The sequence below is a fragment of the Trichosurus vulpecula genome, chromosome 8 (assembly GCF_011100635.1).
Source record: "Trichosurus vulpecula isolate mTriVul1 chromosome 8, mTriVul1.pri, whole genome shotgun sequence".
Classification (NCBI taxonomy): Eukaryota; Metazoa; Chordata; class Mammalia; order Diprotodontia; family Phalangeridae; genus Trichosurus; species Trichosurus vulpecula.
In genome coordinates, this window is record NC_050580.1 from 204,870,906 (window position 1) to 204,893,621 (window position 22,716).

Here is a 22,716-nt window from a genome sequence, read left to right on the forward strand (position 1 = left end):
ATTCTTCTGGTTCTGCTCACTTCACTTTGTATCAGTTTATGTCTTTCCAGGTTTTTCTGAAATCATCCTGCTTATTATTTTTATAGTACAATAGTATTCCATTAGAATCATATTTGTTCAGTTGTACAATCACAGTTTGTTCAACCATTCCCCCAATTGGGCATTCCCTCAATTTTCAATTCTTAGCTATCACAAAAAGAGCTGCTATAAATATTTTTGTATATGTGGGTCCTTTTCCATTTTTTATGATCTCTTTGGGATACAGACCTAGCATTGGTATTGCTGGATCAAAGGGTATGCACAGTTTTATAGCTCTGTGAGCTTAACTCCAAATTGCTGTCCAGAATGGTTGGATCCGTTCACAGGTCCACAAACAGTGCATTAGTGTTCCAGCTTTCCCATATGCCCTGCAACATTTATCATTTTCCTTTTTTGGTCATATTAGCCGATCTGATGGGTGTCAGATAGTATCTCAGAATCATTTTAATTTTTATTTCTCTAATCAATAGTGATTCAGAACATTTTTTCATATGATTATAGATAGCTTTGATTTCTTTCAAAACTGCCTGTTCTTATCCTTTGACCATTTATCAATTGGGGAATCATTTGTATTCTTATAAATTTGACATATATATTTGAGAAATGAGACCTTTATCAGAGATACTTGCTGTAAAAAACGTTTAATAGTTTAGAAAATTTTGGTTGCATTGGTTTTGTTTGCGCAAAACCTTTTTAATTTAATATAATCAAAATTATCCATTTTACATTTTGTAATATTGTCTATATCTTGTTTCATCCTAAATTCTTCTGTTATCCATAGATCTGACAGGTAAACTAGTCCATGCTCTTCTGATTTGGTATATGGTGTGAGATGTTGGTCTGTACCTACTTTCTGCCATATTGCTTTCCAATTAAACTAGCAGTTTTTGTCAGTGAGTTTTTGTCCTAAAAGCTTGGATCTTTAGGTTTATCAAACACTAAATTAATATGGTCATTTTTTACTACAATGTATTGTATACCTAATCTATCCCAGTGATCCACCACTCTTATTTCTTAGCCACTACCAGAGTGTGAGAGTGTGTGTGTGTGTGTGTGTGTGTGTGTGTGTGTGTCTTCATAATAACAATTTGAGATCTGGTACCGCTAAGCTACCTTCCTTCACATGTTTTTCATTGATTTCTTTGATATTCTTTACCTTTTGTTCTTTCAGATGACTTGTTACTATTTTTTTCTAGTTCTATAAAATAATTTTTTGGTAGTTTGGTATGGCATTGAATAAATAGATTAATTTAGGGAGAAATGCCATTCGTATTATATTGGCTCGGCCTATCCATGAGCAATTAATATTTTTCCAGTTGCTTAGATCTGACTTGTGTGAAAAGTTTTTTGTAATTGTTTGTATATTTCCTGGGTTTGTCTCAGCAGGTAGACTCCCAAGTATTTTATGTTGTGTACAGTTATTTCAGTCTACTTGGTTTTTCAAAAATGCGGCCTGATACATATGACAGAGCTCCCTTTCCTCCTCGCCTCTGAGTTTGAACATAGAATTAGAGTGGGGGCCTCACATGTATACATAGTTGAGTTAGAATACAGAATGCAACTTCACCAGGATGGGGAAAAGGCTGAAGAATCCTGCAAATGCTAAACTATCAACCTACTATGCATTTCAGATCTCATATTCTGATCTCTATAATGATGAAACCTCAGTCCAGCTGATCTGCAGACCAAGGGCAGCCCCTTTCCTTCAACAGTGGTGGGTTATGGTTCCAGCCCTGGCTTTTCTACTGACCAGCTAGGTGACCTTATGCAAATCACAACTGTTTTGGACCTCCATTGCCTCGTTGGTAAGAAGATGGTAATAACAATGGCCACCATATCTACCTGGCAAGATTGTTGCAAAGATCAAACGAGTGCTTTGAAAAGCACATTGTAAATGTTTTTATTATTTCTAAGCCCAGATCCTACCTATTTCCAGAAACAATTGGTTTGCTGTAATGGAGCATTATAAGACATGGAACACCTTTGAAATCTATTGGAATAGGATTCCAATCAAGTTAACAAAAAGTTGGCATTCAATTTTCTGAAAATAATAAAATAACAGGAGCAGGGACTCATCCCATCCTCTTACCTGAAGGCCTAGGACGGATCACCTTCACCTCTGTACTGCGGCTGACAGCTTGAGTCTCGCTGTAGGCACTGCAGGTATAGGACCCTTCATCGCGGGTTCGTGTGTTGTTAATCACCAAGGTTCCATCCTGGGACAGGTGGATGTGGTGGCCATCACTTCGCATGGGCACCCCATTCCTGGTAAGGAAAGGGATCTGGAGGTTATGCTTCTGAGTAGGTCCCCACCCTTCAGTGCCCTGGGGCAGCAAGGTCCATGGATGACCAAGGAGAAAGTTCACTATAAGCACAGATATTTATTTCCCAGAAGAAAACAGGCCATTTCTCCAGAGTCAGGGCCAGATGCCTTCTTCCAGAGTGGAATTTATTTTTAAAAAGAGCAAACTATTCCCTCCTTTTAAAGAGGACCTTCTCATCTAAAGGAAAAGGCAAGACTCACATAGAAGAGATACATCCCAACTATTTAAAAGCAAAAATCTAAGAAATCACTTAAACTCAAAACCATAGTGTCCTCCCTAAGTCTTCATTGTCTTCTCAACACCCCAAATTTGATCTGTTCTATCAATTCATTCTCTGCAGCCTCTCCCCCATCTGTCTTTCATTTTCTAGGTCGCTTGCCTTCACCCCAATTCAGGGGATCATCTCTTGCCTGGACTGCTGTAATAGTCTAATGACTGGTCTCTAGTCTCATCCCCTCTCCAATGCACACACTGCCAAAACACATTTTCTAGGGTGTGTCTCTGTTCATGTCACGCTTCCTGTTCCAAAACTTTTCAGTGGATTGCCATTCACCGCCAAATAAAGTCTAAACCCTTTATCCTATCTCTTAAGACTCTCCCCAGTCTGACTCCAGTCTTACTTTTCCAGCGTTATTTCTCTGTGCTCCAGCCAAATGGTACAACTTTGTTTCTCGTGCTTTTGCATGCCTAGCCTGGACTCTTTCTTTCTGTCTCTACTACAGAAATCAGTCCTTCTCTTCCCACCCTCCCCTGGCTGAAAGAGATCTTTGCTCTTAATCATAGTCTGCCAGAAATTATTTCTGTCCATCTTCTCCTCCTCCACAGAGTCCTACTTTCAGTCCCTTATTGTGGCATGGAGGTGACCTGAGTTTCAGATTTCTGAAAGTGAGCCTAGCAGGCTCAGTAGCCTGGCCGCTGGTGGATAGCACCCTGGGCCTGAAGTCAGGAAGACGTGAGTTCAAATCTGGTTCAGACATGTGCTGTATGACTATGCATGTCACTTAAACTCTGTTTGCTTCAGTCTTCTCAACTATAAAATGAGGTTAGTAATAGCATCTACTTTCCAGAGTTGTTGTGAGGATAAAATGAGACTGTCTATAAAGCACTAAGCACAGTGAGCACGTAGTAGGCACTATATAAATGCTAGCAGTTGGTTATTAATAATAACAATAAATTACTCAGGCAGGGTAACTCATGAAACAGAAAAATTTAAAATGCCGACTGTTCCAGGGCAGTAACTGACAGATTGGCAAGAAAAAAAAAAGTGGCAGAGAGGAGGAGAGGAGGTGTTAAGAATTCCATAGTTTTCAGACCATTTATAAACTTTAACTTGGTTGTTCCTACACTAAAAGTGTGGTCCTTAATGACCAATGAGTAGACACAGCATTAAGAACTGCATCATATCAATCTTGACATTGTCATCATAAATAAAACTAGAAGACAGAAGGACTCTTTGCAACTGAATGGGAGGAGAGCTTATAGGTTTTCCTTAGATGGTGTTGATTTTATTCAACACTCAAAAGCAGCAAAAACATCATTTCATGGGATGTTGATAAATTTAGGGTTGTGACAAATACTTGCAAAAGCATCACAGAATTGCATCTTCTGTACCAGTATCTATTGCAGAGGACAAAGAGGCAAATGCAAAACTTGGTATAAGACCTTCACAATTATATCAGTATATATTTTGATACTTGAGTGAAAATAAGTGAAGATAAATAGAAAACATAGCTTATGAAAAGACTGAAAGAGGTCAAAAACTCATAGACTATATATAACAGCCTCATTTCCACATACTATAAATACTTTTTTTCAAGAAAATCATGCACAAGCAAAATCCACCTCTATCAGGAGGGCAGTCATGACAATGTAGGTGATAATTGTCAAAATGCCTGTGTGGTTCTGTACTACAAAGTATATGAGACTCTCCACATAGAAGGTAGAAGTAAACCATTTATTCAGACACCAGAGAACCGTATCCCACAAGCCATTTACCCAATCTATCACAGCAGTAAAATGTTCCACACACAATATCACCACATGGAGCCTCGCCAACCCCCTGCTGGAATTTTCCCAAAAACAAACTCACTGTACAGCTAAGTCAGCCTGTTCAGTTCTAACCATCATGATGGTGGCCATTAGCAGCCATAACTGCTCTTTCAGCATTTCCTGTGATGTAACTTCCTTTTCCTGTCAGGAAGCTGTTCCCACCACAGGTGACTTAGGTTTCCTGTGATGTAAGAAGGTCACATGGCCTATTCATGGTTGGGAAAGATCTTCAAATCCAAATTGCTACTACACTGCCCAATTAGAAGGTTAAAGAAAATGAAAAGAAATTTTGAATTATGCAAACTAAAATGTCCATACTCAGGCCCAGAGATTTCATTACTGTGCTTATACCCCAAGGAGGCCATTAATAGGAAGTTCCCACGTATACCAAAATAGTTAAAGCAACTCTTTTTGTGATAGCAAAGAACTGGAAACAAAATAGATGCCCATCGATTCGGGAAAAGCTAAACAAATTGACATGAATGGAATGGAATTTTGCTGTGCTATAAGGGATTGTGTGTTATGAATATAGAGAATCATGGAAAGATCTACATGAACTGATGCAGAGTGAAGTAAGCAGAAACAAAAAACCAAAGCCAATGGCTATAAGTAGAACAATCAAAAGTGAATTTGCAAAATTGCAACAATGGCTCAAAAGAAAAGACATAAGACACTCCACTGCTTTGCAGAGGTGAGAGGTCCATGAGAGTGATGCACCTCACATAGTATCAGCCTTTCTCCATGTATTGATCAGCTTTGATTTTTTTTTTCCCTTTTCATTTTTTCTTGAAAAAAAAAGTTTTACGGGGAAGAGATTCCTTTCTGAGGAGAAGAGGAAAAAGCAAGACTCCAATGAAAAAAACATTTTTCAAGGAAACAACCAGAAAAATATTTGTAGCATATTTCTCTGGTAAAGGGTTGATGTCCATGATAAAGGGAACGAATACAAATATATGTATGTGCATGTATATAAAAGCTGTCAAAGGATACGAACCAGAAAATTTCAAATTAAGAAATGCAAGCTATGAATAATCATATAAAAATCCCCAAATCACTAACAATAAGAGAAACACAAGTCAAAACAGCTCCAAAGTTCTACCTCACACCAATTGTATTGGCAAAGATGGCAAAAGAGGAAAGTGCAATTGATGGAAGGGCATGTCAAGTGATACAGTGGATAGAGAGAACACCAGGTCTGGACTTAGGAAGATCTGCCTTACCAGCCACAGGCACTTAATAGCTGTTCTTCATCTATAAAATGGGGTTTTAACAACACCTAGCCCCCAGGAGTATATGAGGCTAAAATGAGATATTATAAAGTGGTGTGCAAACCTTAAAATGCTAGCTGCTATCATTGTCATTAATTATTATTACAGTGTTGGTAGAGTTCGAAATGGTCTGACCATTCTAGAAGTACTTTGGAATCACCCAAAAACATCACTAGCCACTTGGTGATGAATTCTTTGGCCAGCGCAACCCATGAAACAAACAAAAAAAGATACAAAATGGCTCTCAGTACCATCAGCTGTGGTGACTTTACCCAGCGATGCCACCACTAATTATATACACAAGAAAGATCAGAGATAAAGGGAAAAGACCCTCACATTCAAAATATTTGTATCAGCCCTTTATGTTGGAGCAAAGAACTGGAAACAGCAAGTGCTCATCAGCAGGAGATTCCTAAATAGACTATGATGTATGAATAATATAAGACATGATGAGTGTGCTGGATTCAGAGAAACTTTGGAAGGCTCGTACAAACTGATACACAGTGTAAAGTAAACAGAACCAGGCAAACAATTTCGTTGATGCCACAGTAATGTAAAGGAAAACTACACTTAAGAACCCTAGTCTGTGAAGTGACCAGTGACTTGCTTCAGAACCAGATGATGAAGCATGTGTCTCCTGACTCTTGGCAAAAAGGTAATGGTGCAAAATGAGATCCGCTTGGCAGAACCAGCATGACAATGTCTTTCCCTTCACTACATCTACAAGTGGCAGCATAGCATGTTCTATTGGAAATAGAACTAGACTGAAAGTATATACCTGGGTTTTAATCCTGGCTGTGACATAGGGGCAGCTAGGTGACACTGGATGGAGCAAAGGACTCATGAATAGATTCATCTTCCTGAGTTCAAATCCAGCCTCAGACACTTACTAGCTGTGTGACCCTGGGCAAATCACTTAACCCTGTTTGCCTCAGTTTCCTCATCTGTAAAATGAGCTGGAGAAGGAAATAGCAAACCACTCCAGTATCTTTGCCAAGAAGACCCTAAATGGGGTCACTAAGATGACTGAACGATAAATGACACTGTGACCCTGGATCTCTGAAAGCCTCAGCTGCTTCATTTGTATAATGGCAACAACGGAAGTATTTGTATTATCTGCCTCACAAAGCTTTTGTGAGGATAGCACTTTGAAAACCTTGAAGTACTATATTAATGAGTTATTACAATTATCTGGAGAAGGAAATGGCAAACCACTCCAGTATCTTTGCCAAGAAAGCCCCAGAAGGGGCCGCAAACAGCTAGACATTACTGAAATAACTGAACAACAATTACAGTTATCATTACCTACAGGAGGCAGGCTATGAGACATCGGAGAGGTGTGATTCACATGCAAGGAAAGGTAGATGGAATTCTGCCCATTTTGGAGGGGAGAGGGGGAGAAAAAGAAGCCCTTACCCATGCTACAGTCCAGTCAAGGCCTTTGACAAATTTCAAGGGTAAAAGGAAGTGATGAGTAAGAACTGAGGGCTTAAAGGGACATGTACCTGGACCATCTCACGTTCACATTTTCTCCTATCACCACACAGTGGAGCTGGGTGTCTTCTCCTTCAGGCACTGTAACGGTGGGTTGTAGTCCTATGATCTTCAGCTCTCCTGTGGACAAATAGGGGATTTCATCACACAAGGTGTAGAGTGCCCACTCCAACCCACACTCTTCCCTCAGCCCATTCTATCTGACATGCCAAACCCACATGAAAACATGATCAAGAGTTTCCAACCTCTTTCTCCTAGACTAGTAAGGTAGGCATGTTCTCCAGGGTAAAAAGGTGACCCTCACCCACTCCTACCCTCAGGCCCCCTCAGAATCTATTATTCTGCCTTCTGTTCTGGGCTGCATCCTAATCCCATTCTGCCTCTACCCAGAATTCTGAGCTGGACCCAGCGCTGGTCTCTTTCTCGTCCATTGAAAGCAATGCAGGTGTAGAGGCCACCATCCTCCATGGTAGCACGACTGATGACCAGGGAGCCATCTGGCTGCTGTTGGTGTCTGCAAATCAAGCACAGTCATGTCCCTTAGGCCCTGAGGGGCAGAAGGTACAGGATGGGGGCACAGCAAAGTTATTTAATGCAAGTGGGCCAGGTTGTAGTTACACTGAGTGGAAACCTCTGAACATTCCACTTCTCTTGGTCAAAGACCCAATAGTGACTACCCATAATATGGCAGATCCCTCCCTCCCCATGCCCTCCAGTTGGCTCTCATTTAATATATCAGAAATTTTCCAGCTTTTTGTTCAAAAATAAAAGTTTCATGTGACATTTTTTACATTTATGATAACTGGTCTATAAATGAATTTTCAAATTCTGTCTAGCTTTTTGCGTTGCTCAAATGAAGGACTATTTCTAGTCAGAAATGTTTTCTGTGTCTCATTCCATCTTTATTATATGCTTTTAAATCTCTAGTGTTTGATAATTTGGCACAGGGAGACCCTGATGGTATCAAAAGCCAATATGGTAATATTACCAGAAAGAAAGTTTTCTCAATGGCTGTCTCTAACTAGTACCCAGCAGTTAAGTCTTGATTCCAAGCCCATGCTTTCTCTACCACATCGCCTGACTTCACATCCAGCCTCAAACACTTACTAGCTGTATGACCCTGGAAAAGTCACTTAAACTCTGTTTGCCTCCATTTCCTCATGTGTAAAATGGGGTTAGGGTAGCCCCTACCTCCAGGGCTGTTGTGAGGACCAAAAGAGATAATAATGTTAAGTGTTTAGCACAGCATATGGCACATAGGATGCACTATATACATGCTAGTTTAGTAGTCGTCATTGTCATCAGAGTAGTAGTTAGGCATTCCTCAGCTATTCTAAGTACAATCCTAAGGTCTTTGTGAGAGTCAGTGGGGTGGGTGACAGTTGATGAAGTTCCCTTGCAGAGCATTAGAAATTACAGGGATGGCAGAAACCTTTCTTGGATGGCCAGGCCCATTAGGAAATAGGCGAAGGTGCCACTTTTGGCTCCCATCACCCTCCACTTAGAGGCAGAGCTAGAAAAAGGAGAGAAGTTAGCTAGACCCACCTGGGAGAGGAGGGAGGGTGTCCATCCTTTTGCCACTCAACAATTGGGGGAGGGTACCCAAATGTTCGACAGGGCAGTTGGACTCGCTGACCCACAGTGGCATCCACCACTCCTGGCTGACTCCTGTCAAAGCTCAACCTATAAAACACAACCACCTCCTGTAGAAATACTCTCGTATCTGCTCCCTCTTCTCCACTGCCCCAGATACATACCACCCTAATCCATGGTTTCATCGCCTCTAGACCTAAATAGTGTCTCCCTTGTCCAATCTTTTTTTTACCCTCTTCCATTATTTTGTCATTTCAAAAGGTTTTATGAAACCAAAATACAAGAATTATTTTTCTTCCAGTTTAAAAAAACTACAATATTGCCAAACATCTTTACAAACAAATCATGATAAACCTCAAATCTAGTCTATGGAAATTTACCTTAAGTAATAAAACCAGTTGCTTTAGTTAATGAATTTCTCATCAAGTTAGTATTTGGCAAGGATGGGGAAAGGGGCAGGTGACATAACGGATAGAGTGCTTGTGTTGGGATCAGAAAGACCTGAATCTGAATCCTGCTTCAGACATGTATTACTTGTTTGATGCAAGGCAAAGCACTTAGCCCTTCAACCTCAGTTACCTTATCTGTAAAATGCGTCTATTAATAGCATCTTCCCAGGGTTGCTGTGAGGAGCGAGTGACACAGAGTGTAAAACACTCTGCAAATCTACACAAATCCTTTTCAAAACGATATAAACATAAAGATGGTGGGGATACAGGAACAGTCTAACTTCCATATACCTTGCTGAAGATCTAGAGAATGTACCAAACTGAGTTCTGATCAGGAAAACCAAGAAAAAGTCAGTGAATAACTTTTCTAGCCCAGGGTAGCTTAGGGAGACAGACAGGTCTGCAGCCTCTGGGAGGGTGCCTGGCCATGAATTCATGGTGGTAGTGGTGGTGAAGGGGAGGAGAGAGAACATTCCAGTGCCCAAAGACTGGAAGAGAGCCAAGACAGGACATGAGAAAGAGATCCCAGAGAATCCCTCAGCAAGCACTGGATGCAGGAATGGGAGCTCTCACTCATCACACAGTACCAAGTCATGCATCCAGGGCAGAGAAGAGTGGGGGTAAACATTGGTCCTCTCACTGTTACTGGTAAGCACATGGTGGCTATGTGGTTCTTAGCCCAGGAGCTGGGTACAGTGTCCCTGCTCTGAACCTGGAGCCTTCCAGCAGGCCATCAGTGGCTGAGTCTAGCAGTAGTTTGCTAAAACTCCCAACCAGAAACAAGCTATTGGACCCAAACCTGGTTCAGGAACTTGCAGAACTCAGACCAGGAGACCAGAGAACAGACCTTTCCCCTGGATCACACACTCTGGAAGCACTAAAAGTTTTCAGGCACCCTGATGAATCTATGAAGTAGCAGGGGGACAGAAGCTCAGGCTAGACATCTCCGTCCTCTCCCGCAAGAAGGATACAGAGCCCAGCACTAATATAAAATGCAAAGTCAGGGAGTAGACTGGAAGAATGAGCAAACAAAAAAACTAGTCATAAAGATATGGTGACGAGCACACTCCAGACACAAACATAGAAGAAGAAAATGACTCAAAAATCTACAAGGAAATCCTCAAAGACAAATACAGCTTAGACGGAAGTCCAACAAGAATTCCAGAAGATTTCAAGAAGAAAATGTGAAATACCTTATAGGAAAAGCAACTTACCTGGAAAATAGATCCAGGAGAGATAATTTAAAAATTACTGGACTACCTGAAGGCCATGATCAAAAAAAGAGCCTAGACATCATCTTTCAAGAAATTATCAAGGAAAACTGTCCTGATATTCTAGAACCAGAGGATAAAATAAAAATTGAAAGAATCCACCAATCTCCTCTTGAAAAAGATCCCAAAAGGAAAACTCCTAGGAACATCGTAGCCAAATTCCAGAGTTCCCAGGTCAAGGAGAAAATGCTGCAAGCAGCTAGAAATAAACAATTCAAGTATTGTGGAAACTCATCAGGATAACACAAGATCTAGCAGCTTCTACATTAAGGGATCATAGGGCTTGGAATGTGATATTCCAGAGGTCAAAGGAGATAGGATTAAAACCAAGTATCTCCTCCCCAGCAAAACTGAGTACTTCAGGGGGAAAATGGATTTTCAGTGAAATAGGGGACTTTCACACATTCTTTTGATGAGAAGACCAGAGCTGAAGAGAAAATTTGACTTTCAAAGAATCAAGAGAAGCATGAAAAGGTAAACAGGAAAGAGAAATCATAAGGAATTTATTAAAGTTGAACTGTTTACATTCCTACATGGAAAGATGATATCTGTAACTCATATGACCATTCTCAGTACTAGGGTAGTTGAAGACAATATACATATATATAGACAGAGGGCACAGGGTGAGTTGAACATGAAGGGATGATATCTAAAAAGAAAAATTAAATTAAGGGGTGAGAGGAATATATTGGGAGACAGAGAAAGGGAAAGATAGAATGGGATAAATTATCTCACATAAAAGAGGCAAGAAAAAGCTATTTTAATGGAAGGGAAGAGGGGGCAGGTGAAAGGGAATAAGTGAACCTTACTCTCATTGGATTTGGCTTAAGGAGAGAATAACATACACACTCAATTGAGTATCTTACCCTACAGGAAAGTGGGGGGGAAGGTGATAAGGGGGAATGACAAAAGGGAGGGCAGATTGGTGGAGGGGGTAGTCAGAAGCAAACACTTTTTTTTTGGAGGAGGAAGGCAAGGCAATCGGGGTTAAATGACTTGCCCAAGGTCGCACAGCTAGTAAGTGTGTCAAGTATCTGAGGCTGGATTTCAACTCAGGTCCTCCTGACTTCAGGGCTGGTGCTCTATTCACTGAGCCACCTAGCTGCCCAGAAGCAAACACTTTTGAAAATGGACAGGGTCAAAAGAGAAATTTGAATAAATGGGGGAAGGGATGGGATGGAGGGAAATATAGTTAGTCTTTCACAACATAACTATTATGGAAGTGTTTTGCATGATGACACATGTATAGCTTATATGGAATTGCTTGCCTTCTCAATGAGGGTGGGTGGGGAGGGAAGAAAGGAGAGAATTTGGGGCTCGGGGCTCTAAAAACAAATGTTAAAAATTGTTTTTACATGCAACTGGGAAATAAGATATATAGGCAATGGGGTATAAAAATCTATCTTGCTGTATAAAAAAGGGGGAAGAGGATGGGGGGAGTGGGGTAATAGACGGGAGAGCAGACTAGGGATATGGGTAATCAGAATGCATGCCATCTTGGGCTTGGGGGTAGGGGAGAGATAGAGAGAAAATTTTTAACTCAAAATCTTGAGGAAATGGATGTTAAAAACTAAAAATAAATACCCCCCCCAAAAAAGAAAGAAGAAAATTAAATTACCAACATAAAATATGAAAAAGCCAAATTCACAACCAATGAAGAAATAAAAATAGTTATTAGGATCTATTTTAGTCAACTATCAGCTAATAAGACAATCTAAATGAAATGAATATTTACAAGAATATAAATTGTCCAGATTAACAGAAGAGTAAATAGAATAAATAACTCTACCTTAGAATTTTAAAAAATTCAACCATAAAAGAACTCCCAAAGAAAAACAATATCGACTTACAAGTGAACTCTACAAAACATTTAAAGAACAATAATTTCCAATACTATATAAACTATTTCTTAAAAAAAAAGGATCCTACAAAATTCATTCTATCACACTAATATGCTCTTGCTATCTAAACTAGGGAGACCATATGAATTTTGATGAAAAAATTGTAAATAAAATACTAGCAAAGAAATTATAGCAATATATCACAAAGATTATATGTTATGAGCAGGTGCAATTTAGAGCTAGTTCAATAATAGGAAAACTATTAAGCATAATTAACCATATCAATAACAAAACCAACAAAAATAATGACTATTTCAATAGATGCAGAAAAACCTTTTGACAAAATGCAACACCCATTTCTGTTTTAAAAAACACCACAGGGGCAGCTAGGTGGTGCAGTGAGTAGAGAAATGGCCCTGAAGTCAGGAGGACCTGAATTCAATCTCGCCTCAGACACTTGACACTAGCTATGTGACCTTGGGAAAGTCACTTAACCCCAATTGCCACCCCTCCCTCCTCAAAAAAAAAGATCAGGCTTAAAGCAAGGATGTCCATTATCACCATTCAGTATCATACTACAAATGTTAGCTAAAGCAATAAGGCAAGAAAAAAATAAAGGAATACACATAGACAACAAGGACACAAAAATATCAATTTTTATAGATGATATGATTGTAAACTTGTCAGAGAGAGTAAACTAAAAAACTAACTGAAGCAATTAAAAACTTCGGCAAAATTACAGGATGTAAAATAAACCCACACAAATCACCAACATTTCTGTATATAACCAACAAAACCTGCATGCAGAGATAGAGAAATTCCAATTAAAATAACTACATACAGTATAAAATATTTAGGAATCTACCTTCTGTGAACACAGGAACTATATGGACACAATTTCAAAACACTGCATACAAATGAAAACATCTAAATAATTGGAGAAATATTAATTGCTCATGGTAGGCCAAGCCAATATAATAAAAATGACAGTACTGTTTAAATTAGTTTACTTATTCAGTGCCATACCAATCAAACTGCCAAGGAATTACTTTATAGAGCTAGAAAAGATGACAACAAAATTCATCTGGATGAACAAAAGATCAAGAATATCACAGGAATCAATGAAAAAAAAAATGAGAAAATGAGAAGGGCACCTAGCGGTACCCAATCTCAAACTATACTACAAAGCTGTAATTGGTACTGGATAAGAAAAAGAGTGATTGAGCACACAACATGGAAAAGCAAATAAGCATAGTAACCTAGTATTTGATAAACCCACAGATTCCAACTATGGGAACAAAACAACAAAAATTGGGGCCACTGGACAAAATCATTGAGAAAACTTGCAGAAACTAGGTATAGACCAGCATCTCACACCATATACCAAGAGGAGCTCCAAACAAGTTCATGACTTATGCATAAAAGGTGATATCATAAGCAAAGTAGTGAAAAGTAGAAGAGATGGTGTATGGCATGAAATTAAAATAAAGAGAGCCGGTGTGAAACAAAAGCAGTATTACCTGGACCCTGGCTGATGGTGCCTGTGGGAGCTTGGCCTGTGACCCTGCCCACCTCCTTCCATGCCAAAATCCAGGCGTCTGTGGTCCTGGATCTGAGGGAGATTCCTCTCAGCCTCTGCAGGCGCTGCCCTGTCATCCCCTATCATGAAGCAGAGGAAAGTGCTGAGGCAGACAAAGACAGAGAACTTCACAACTAATCCTCCAGGGAAAGTGGAGGAGTGTTTGTAAGCGGTAAGTGGAACCTGAGAATGGGGTCCTGCCATTCATGAACACCAAGGCACAGCTCAGGAAACAAAAATGTTAAGACCCCCTTTCCAGAGGATGCCCCCTGGGTTCCTACGGGGGACACAACTAACAGAAAAGACATAGAGTGGAGGATACTTAATCAAGATAGTCCTAAGCCAAATCCTACCCCTAAGCCTAACCCTTCCCATCCCAGGGAGAGGGTGGGCAGGAACAGAGCAAATCCATTAAAAATCCCACTGACGGGGTGGGGGGTGGTGCGGGGCACGACCAAGTGACCTGTGATCCAGAGTTGAACATGGCGACTGCTGTCCTGGCCCCAAGTAGAACTACTACAGGTGTAGGTGCCAGCATCCTCTTCACTCACTGAATTGATGACCAAAGAGCCATCTGGCTGCAGATAGTGCCTGTGGGAGACCACACATCAAAGGACAGCCCTGACCAACACTTCAGTCTCCCAACCTATGCCCCACTGTGCCCTGGCCTGTACCCTACTATGACCCATCCAGACTCCCCACCCGAGTGTGATAGAGGAAAGAACCCCACTCTTGGAATCAAAAGACTCTGGGCTCAAGTCCTGGTTTTATCAATTACAATTATCCCTTCCACATCACAACTTTGCCCACTGAAGTTTTGATATATCACGGGTTGGCATAGGAAATTAAATGGGAATTTTCTGGGAGTTTTGTGGAAGCCACAGACAACACACAAAGGCCAGCAGATGATACAGAACAAGTTTAGAAACTCAGAAATGCATAAAATATATGTATAGCATTATATAATAACATATTATCTTTTAATACCATAATAATCCAGATTTCTCTGGTGTGAAGGGAGGTCCAAAAAATCTTACATGGATTTTCCAGATTGCAGCAACACTAGAGCCTTAACCCCCATGATGTGGAAGGGATAACTAAATTATGTGACCTTAGGCAAAATACCTAACATCTTTGAGACTCAGTTTACTCATGGGGAAAAATAATACCTTCTCCACCTTTCTCACAAGGAATAACTGATGTAACATTCTTTCTAATCAACAAATTATATAAATGATAACACAGAGCACCATGTAAATAATTTCCTTAATAATATCCCTGAATTCATATGCCTCAATTAGTGTGACCTGTGGATATGCCCCAGTCTACCCCTCCTTGCCTGTCTAAACCCCCAAATCCTACCTTTGGAAGTGAGCATCTTGAGTTGTAGAGTCATTTGGATTGTGGGAAGGAAGAGTTTCTTTACCTATCTGATGATCTGACTGGCTTCCCATTTTTCTGCCATTTCACATCAGGACTGGCACCTGCCACACAGAAGAATCGAACCATCTGCCCCAGGGTGACCTGAACCCCAGAATATTCTGTCTTGTCCAAGACAATCCTGGAAAATGGCAGGATGATATATTATGATTATCTCTACAGATGTGTTATTGCCTTTACTAGCTCACAAACTCCTTGAGGGCAAGGAATGTTTCTTACTCATGTCTGTATCTCTCATAGTGTTTAGCACAGAGTGTTAAATGCGGAACCAATCGTGGCTGAATGATCAAGTGTACCATTTTGTTATTTCTTTTATCCCATAGCTGGTTAAGGATTTTCCCTCTTTCCATAGTAGTGATTCTCCTCTGATTTATGATGTATGATCTTTTATTTTAAGTCATTATTTTTTACAACTCATTTTTCTGTATGTTATAAGATGCTGGTCTAAACCTATTTTCTACCAAACTGCTTTCCACTTTTTCCACAGTTTTGTTGAATAGAGTTCCTTCCCTAGCACTTTTTGTACCTGGGTTTATCAAAGGCTAGAGTACTTACATAGATTTTGCTTATCTAATCTGATCAACTTTAAAATTTTTTACCCAAAATCAAAATTTTTCATAATTACTGCTTTATCATATAATTTCAGATCTGTTATTTCCCAGCTCTCATCTTTCCTACTATTTTTCACTATTTCCTTTCATATCCTTGACCCTTTGTTCCTTGATATGAATTGTCATCATCTCTCCTAATTCTATAAATTATCCCCTTAGTAGTTTCCTTGGCATAGCTTTAAGTCTATGGGATACAACAGCATCATTTTTACATTACTGGCATACAGAAACCTTGAATAATAAATCTCTCTCCAGTTACGTAGGTCTTTGTTTCTGTGAAGATTATTTTGTACTATTCTTCAATATACCTACGTTTTATTGTTATTTTAAGTGGTACTTATAATTTAGTCTCTTCTTGTGGTCCTTGCTAGGAACAAATAGAAATTCTGAAGATTTTGTGGGGATTTTTTAGATCATGCTATTTTGTTGAAGCTATTGTTGTAATATTGTTGATTCTTGGGGCAGAGCCAAGATGGTAGCTGGAAAGCAGGGACTTGACTAAAGGTCTCCCCCAGGACCCTCCAAACACCTACAAAAATGGCTCTGAGCAAATTCTAGAACTTCAGAACCCACGAAATAGCACAGGGAAGCAGGGCTCCAGACCAAGACAGCCTGGATAGTCGCTGGGTAAGGTCTATGGCACAGAGCTGGGAGCAGAGCAGAGCCCAGTGTGGGCTGTGCCTGGGACCAACCAGACCAGGAGGCAGGCAGAACAGGCCCTAGCACCCTGAATCAGTGAGCTGTGGCAGTTACCAGACTTCTCAACCCACAAACACCAAAGACAACAGAAGTTAGGGGGAAAAAACCGTGGAGACAGAGTGAAAGGAGTTCTCAGTTCGGCCACTGCCCCAGAGGCAGTGGCAGTGGTGCAGCTCCGAGGACAGAACTTCAGCTGCAGTTGCTTCCAGCCCCAGGCCCACCTGGTGGGAGGGATTAAGTGGCGGATCAGAGCAGGAGTGCAGACCCTGATTAAGATCTGAGTCAGGTCGAGGCTGGTGGTTCTTGGGGGAGGAGGAGCGCTGGTGTGGCAGAGCTTGCTGTGTAGAAATAGCTCTGAAAACAACAGCACAGCCCGTCAAGCTTGGGACAAAGTACTCTATACTCTACAAGCAGTCATACCCTAACAAAAAACTCAAGGGTCAAGTAGTTGGTTGGCTGGGAACATGGCCAGGCAGCAGAAAACGGACTCACATTCAGACTCAGACTTTGGATTCTTTCTTTAGTGACAAAGAAGATGAAAACATACAGACAGAAGAAGTCAATAAAGTCAAAGAGCCTACATCAAAAGCCTCCAAGAAAAACACAAACTGGTCTCAGGCCATGGAAGAGCTCAAAAAGGATTTGGAAAAGCAACTCAGAGAAGTAGAGGAAAAATTGGGAAGAGAAATGAGAAGGATGCAAGAAAACCATGAAAAACAAGTCAATGACTTGCTAAAGGAGACCCAAAAAAATACTGAAGAAAATAACACCTTAAAAAATAGACTAACTCAAATGGCAAAACAGCTCCAAAAAGCCAATGAGGAGAAGAATGCCTTGAAAGGCAGAATTAGCCAAATGGAAAAGGAGGTTCAAAAGACCACTGAAGAAAGTACTACCTTAAAAATTAGATTGGAGCAAGTGGAAGCTAGTAACTTTATGAGAAATCAAGATATTATCAAACAGAACCAAAGGAATGAAAAAATGGAAGACAATGTGAAACATCTCATTGGAAAAACCACTGACCTGGAGAATAGATCCAGGAGAAATAATTTAAAAATTATTGGACTACCTGAAAGCCATGATCAAAAAAAGATCCTAGATATCATCTTTCAAGAAATTATCAAGGAGAACTGCCCTGACATTCTAGAGCCACAGGGCAAAATAGAAATTGAAAGAATCCACCGGTCACCTCCTGAAAAAGATCCCAAAAAGAAAACTACTAGGAATATTGTTGCAAAATTCCAGAGCTCCCAGATCAAGGAGAAAATACTGCAAGCAGCCAGAAAGAAACAATTTGAGTATTGTGGAAACACAATCAGGATAACACAAGATCTAGCACCTTCTACGTTAAGGGACTGAAGGGCTTGGAATATGATATTGCAGAGGTCAATGGAGCTAGGATTAAAAACAAGAATCACCTACCCAGCAAAACTGAGTATCATGCTCCAAGGCAAAATATGGACTTTCAATAAAATAGAGGACTTTCAAGCTTTCTCAGTGAAAAGATCAGAGCTGAATAGAAAATTTGACTTTCAAACACAAGAATCAAGAGAAGCATGAAAAGGTGAGCAAGAAAGAGAAATCATAAGGGACTTACTAAAGTTGAACTTTTTGTTTACATTCCTACGTGGAAAGAAAGATGATGTGTATGATTCATGAGACCTCAGTATTATGGTAGCTGAAGGAAATATATATATATGTGTGTGTGTATATATATGTATACATATATATACACACATATACATACACACACACACACATATATATATAGAGAGAGAGACAGACAGACAGACAGACAGACAGAGAGCACAGGGTGAGTTGAATATTGAAGGGATGATATCTAAAAAAAATCAAATTAAGGGATGAGAGAGGAATATATTGAGAAAGGGAGAAATAGAATGGGGTAAATCATCTAGCATAAAAGTGGCAAGAAAAATCAGTTCTGTAAGAAGGGAAGAGGGGGCAGGTGAGGGGGAATGAGTGAATCTTGCTCTCATCAGATTTGACCTGAGGAGGGAATAACATACATACTCAATTGGGTATCTTACCCCACAGGAAAGAAGGAGGAAGGAGATAAAAAAAGGGGGGACAATAGAAGGGAGGGCAGATGGGGGAGGAGGTAATCAAAAGCAAACACTTTCGAAAAGGGACAGGGTCAAGGGAAAAAATTGAACAAAGGGGGATAGGATAGGAAGGAGCAAAATATAATTTGTCTTTCACAACATGAGTATTATGGAAGGGTTTTACATAATAATACACATGTGGCCTATGTTGAATTGCTTACCTTCTTAGGTAGGGTGGGTGGGGAGGGAAGAGGGGAAAGAATTTGGGACTCAAAGTTTTAAAAGCAGATGTGCAAAAAAAGTTTTTGCATGCAACTAGGAAATAAGATATACAGGCAATGAGGCATAGAAATTTATCTTGCCCTGCAAGAAAGTAAGGGAAAAGGGCATGGGGGGGAGTGGGGTGACAGAAGGGAGGACTGACTGGGGAACAGGGCAATCAGAATATATGCCATCTTGGAGTGGGGGAGGGGAGAAATGGGGAGAAAATTTGTAATTCAAACTCTTGTGCTGAAAACTAAAAACATTAAATAAATAAAAGGAAAAAAAAAACACCAAAAAAATTGTGTTGATTCTCTGAAGTTTTTTAAGTAATTAGTATATCATCTAAAAATTAAGATGTTTATTCCCTCACACATAATTATTTTTTCAAAAGTCACTTGGAAACCTGAGAAATACACATAGTCCCTAAGAGTCTCATTTATTGGTTTTTATTAAATTCACTTTTCCAACATCCTCTTCAAGACTTCTTTATCTTCCTGGTAGATTTGTCCAGCAATGACAGAACAACATTAAACTCGTGTACAATTAATGCCTTACTATCTATGTCTTTTTGCATTTTGGTAGTCATTCCCTTATAAACTTGGTTGCAATGCCATTCAGTGCATTTTATTTTACACTAATATTGTTCCATTACCTATCATGCCTTTAATTATATTGTATTTTCTCTGCTTGCCTCTCAATGAAATTTGTGTTTGCTTCTGCCTGATCTAAAATTATGCTTGTAATTTCTGCATTTTACAATTAGGTGAAGCATGATATATTTTATTCTAAATCTGTTCAATGTTAAACCTAATTCACTTTAGAGTTAGATTCATTTTGAAACTATATGGATTCCCTGTGCTTTAGGTGTGTTTCTTGTAGACAACAAATTGTTGGGTTCTGTTTTCTAATCTATAGGATTTTAAGTAGTTTAATGGTGGAATTTCAGACACCATTAACAGGCAGCTGAGATAGTTGGGGTCAGGTTGGTCTTCTAGGATCCCCTCAAATCCCATCATCAGGCAACCATCCTGTCTGACTCAAAATGCCTGGCATCCTCTTAGAGGGATGAGGGCCAAGAAGAATGTCAACTTGTTCTGGGTGGGAAGAACAATGGAGGAGGGGAAATCTTCAAAAGTTCCCTGTTAAATTCTACTGAGAACTTAAGTTCATACCTTAAAGAGAGTAGGATTTATCCATTTCAACAAGCATTCCTTATAAAGCCTATTTTTTGCAAAACAGTTTGATAAGCTCCCTGACCTACTGTCTTTGTATAGGCTATATCCTCAAGGATTTGGGGAGACAATAAAGGAAGGTATTGGAAAGAGGAGTAGATCAAAGTAGTGTTGAAACAGGACTTGAAGATATAAAAAATGCTCTAAATCATTAATAATTAGAGAAATGCAAAATAAAATAACTTCGAGGCCCCCGCTTTACACTCATCAGATTGGAAAAGTTGACAAAATGAAAAATGACAAATGTTTCAGAGGCTGTGGGAAAACAGGTATATTAATGCACTTTTGGCAGAGCTATGAACTGGTCCAGTTATTCTGGAAAGCAGTTTGGGACTATGCCCAAAAAGTCACTAAACTGTGATCCTGTGACAAGCACTACAAAAATCTATACTCCAAAGACATCAAAGAAACTGGAAAAAGATCCACATGTACAAAAATATTTAGAGCATTGCTTTTGAGATATCAAAGTATCAGAAGTGAAGGGAGTTCCCATCAATTGGAGGGAATAGCTGAAAAAGAAATGGCATTTAAATGTGATGGAATGCTACCATATTTCACCGCATAATCATTGTCACCACGCAATCGTCACACTTTATTTTTTTTGTCAGTCCAAAAATTGGTTTATAAGCTTTCATCATGTAATTGTCATATGGTATCATTCTGTTCATCATGCCGCAATGTACTCACCAGTGGCATATGGATACACATTTATTTCTTGTTCATCGGAGCCACAAACCTACAAATTCCCAGTGTGCGTGCATTGTCAGTATATTTCCAAAAGCCAACTTGTATGGTTTGTTTAGAGCGCTGCAGTACTGGCAGTATTGTCACTCAACCCAATTAAGAGCCACAGGCTTAAAGGGAGTGGGCAGGCAGGTGAAGATGCCATGAATAAGTCACTTGATATGGTGAGACTTACACCTTCCCACATTGGCTAAACCGTACAGTTCATCTGCCGGTGATACAGTTTAGTAATAAATGATTTTTAAGTAATACTGGCACAATTTTTTTTAGAGTTTCACATAATGCTTACACACCACTTCTTTGCGAAAAAAAAAATGGCATAAAATTTGGAGTGATTTTGCGGTGAAATACAGTATTTTGCTGCAAGAAATGATGAAGGGGGTGGTTTTAAAGAAACCTGGGAAGATCTGTATGAACTGATGCAAAGTGAGGTGAGCAGAACCAGGAAAACAATTTACACAATGGCAACAATATTGTAAAGACAAACAACTTTGGAAAACTTAGGAACACTGATCAACACAACCATCAACTATGATTCCAAAGGATTCATGATGAAACCTGCTACCCACTTTCTCATAGAAAGGTAATGGACTCGAGTGCAGATATAGACATTTTTTGGGACACAGCCAATGCAGGCATTTGTTTCATTTAACTATTTATGTCTGTGACATGGAGTTTATTTTTCTTTCTTTCTCAGTGGGAGGGGGAGGGAGGTAGAAAAGATCTTTGGGGAAAAAACTTTTAATTTCGTTTTAAAAAAGAAAAGGAGCTGGAAAAGGAGTTGGTATACGGGCAGAGACAAGCCTTCCCGACTTTACAAATTTTTCTAGTGCTGGTTCTTCCCCTAGCCACCCCTCCTTAGTGGTCCAGCTTTACCTGTGAGAAGGAACCTGTAAGTGTGGAGCTGTTTGCCTAATATCTTCTCCTGGCACATATGCACTTGGCCTGACCTCCCGGTCCTGGTGTCCTATATGTTGATTCTTCAAGGGTTCTTGCTCAAAGGTCCTGGGCAGTTGAGTCTCTTCTTGCCTTGGGTACTGTCTCCCTTGCTCTAGTCTTGAAGAACCAGATGAAAGGGAAGGTCTTCCCTGGGATGTCTCTGTGTGGTCCAGACCCCAAGTCACCCTAGTCCTAGTTTGGCCATCATTTCTGGATGAGTGGCCATGGTAAGAGGCCTCCTGGTGGTCCCCAGTGCTTCCTCGTTGGTTATAGCCAGAAGGCCCTTGCCTGGGCTGGCTGGGCCCTGAAGAAGTGTCTGTCTCCCTCTGGAAGGAAGATGCCCATCCCTGCTCTGTTCCATGAGTCAGGGGTCCTGGGGCACTGTCCTCAGCTCCCTCTTGGCAGCTTTTCATGCACTCCTCCTCAGAGAGGAAGTTGTTCCTGTTGCCGTGGCAGCCACCATACCAGAAACGGTTGCATTTGCCCACAGTGGGAATGAAGTACCAGCGAGGGGTCCAGTCCCCGCAGGAGCCATGGGCGCTGGGCAGCAGGCACCTGACTGGGTAGGCTGTGGAAGAAGAGCAGGGAGACAGTAGTGCCCTTAGAGCCATTCATCACCTGTAGGAATTTTCCTCCTCAACTTCTGTCCTCAGCCAGGAGAGCACTTCCTCTGTCTATATCTATCAACTGTTCTGAGGACACAGGCTCAGGAAAGCTGAAGGGCCAAGTGAGGCAGAGACATGAGCAATAGCAAGCCTGGGAAGACTGGGGGAAACCAAGGCCCAGATCTCCATAGTGAAGAGCCAATAGTGGTGCT

At 40.3% G+C, this 22,716-nt stretch overlaps 1 protein-coding gene across 1 annotated transcript in view; it reads right to left on the bottom strand.

Annotated features, from left to right (window-relative positions):
* PAPLN (papilin, proteoglycan like sulfated glycoprotein) overlaps window positions 1–22,716 on the bottom strand; it is a 90,781-nt gene that overhangs the window by 3,043 nt on the left and 65,022 nt on the right. The window contains 8 exon segments of the mRNA XM_036735610.1: window positions 2,129–2,304; window positions 7,186–7,294; window positions 7,561–7,688; window positions 8,720–8,857; window positions 13,849–13,987; window positions 14,371–14,498; window positions 15,334–15,468; window positions 21,837–22,467. Coding sequence (XP_036591505.1) covers window positions 2,129–2,304; window positions 7,186–7,294; window positions 7,561–7,688; window positions 8,720–8,857; window positions 13,849–13,987; window positions 14,371–14,498; window positions 15,334–15,468; window positions 21,837–22,467 — 1,584 coding nt within the window.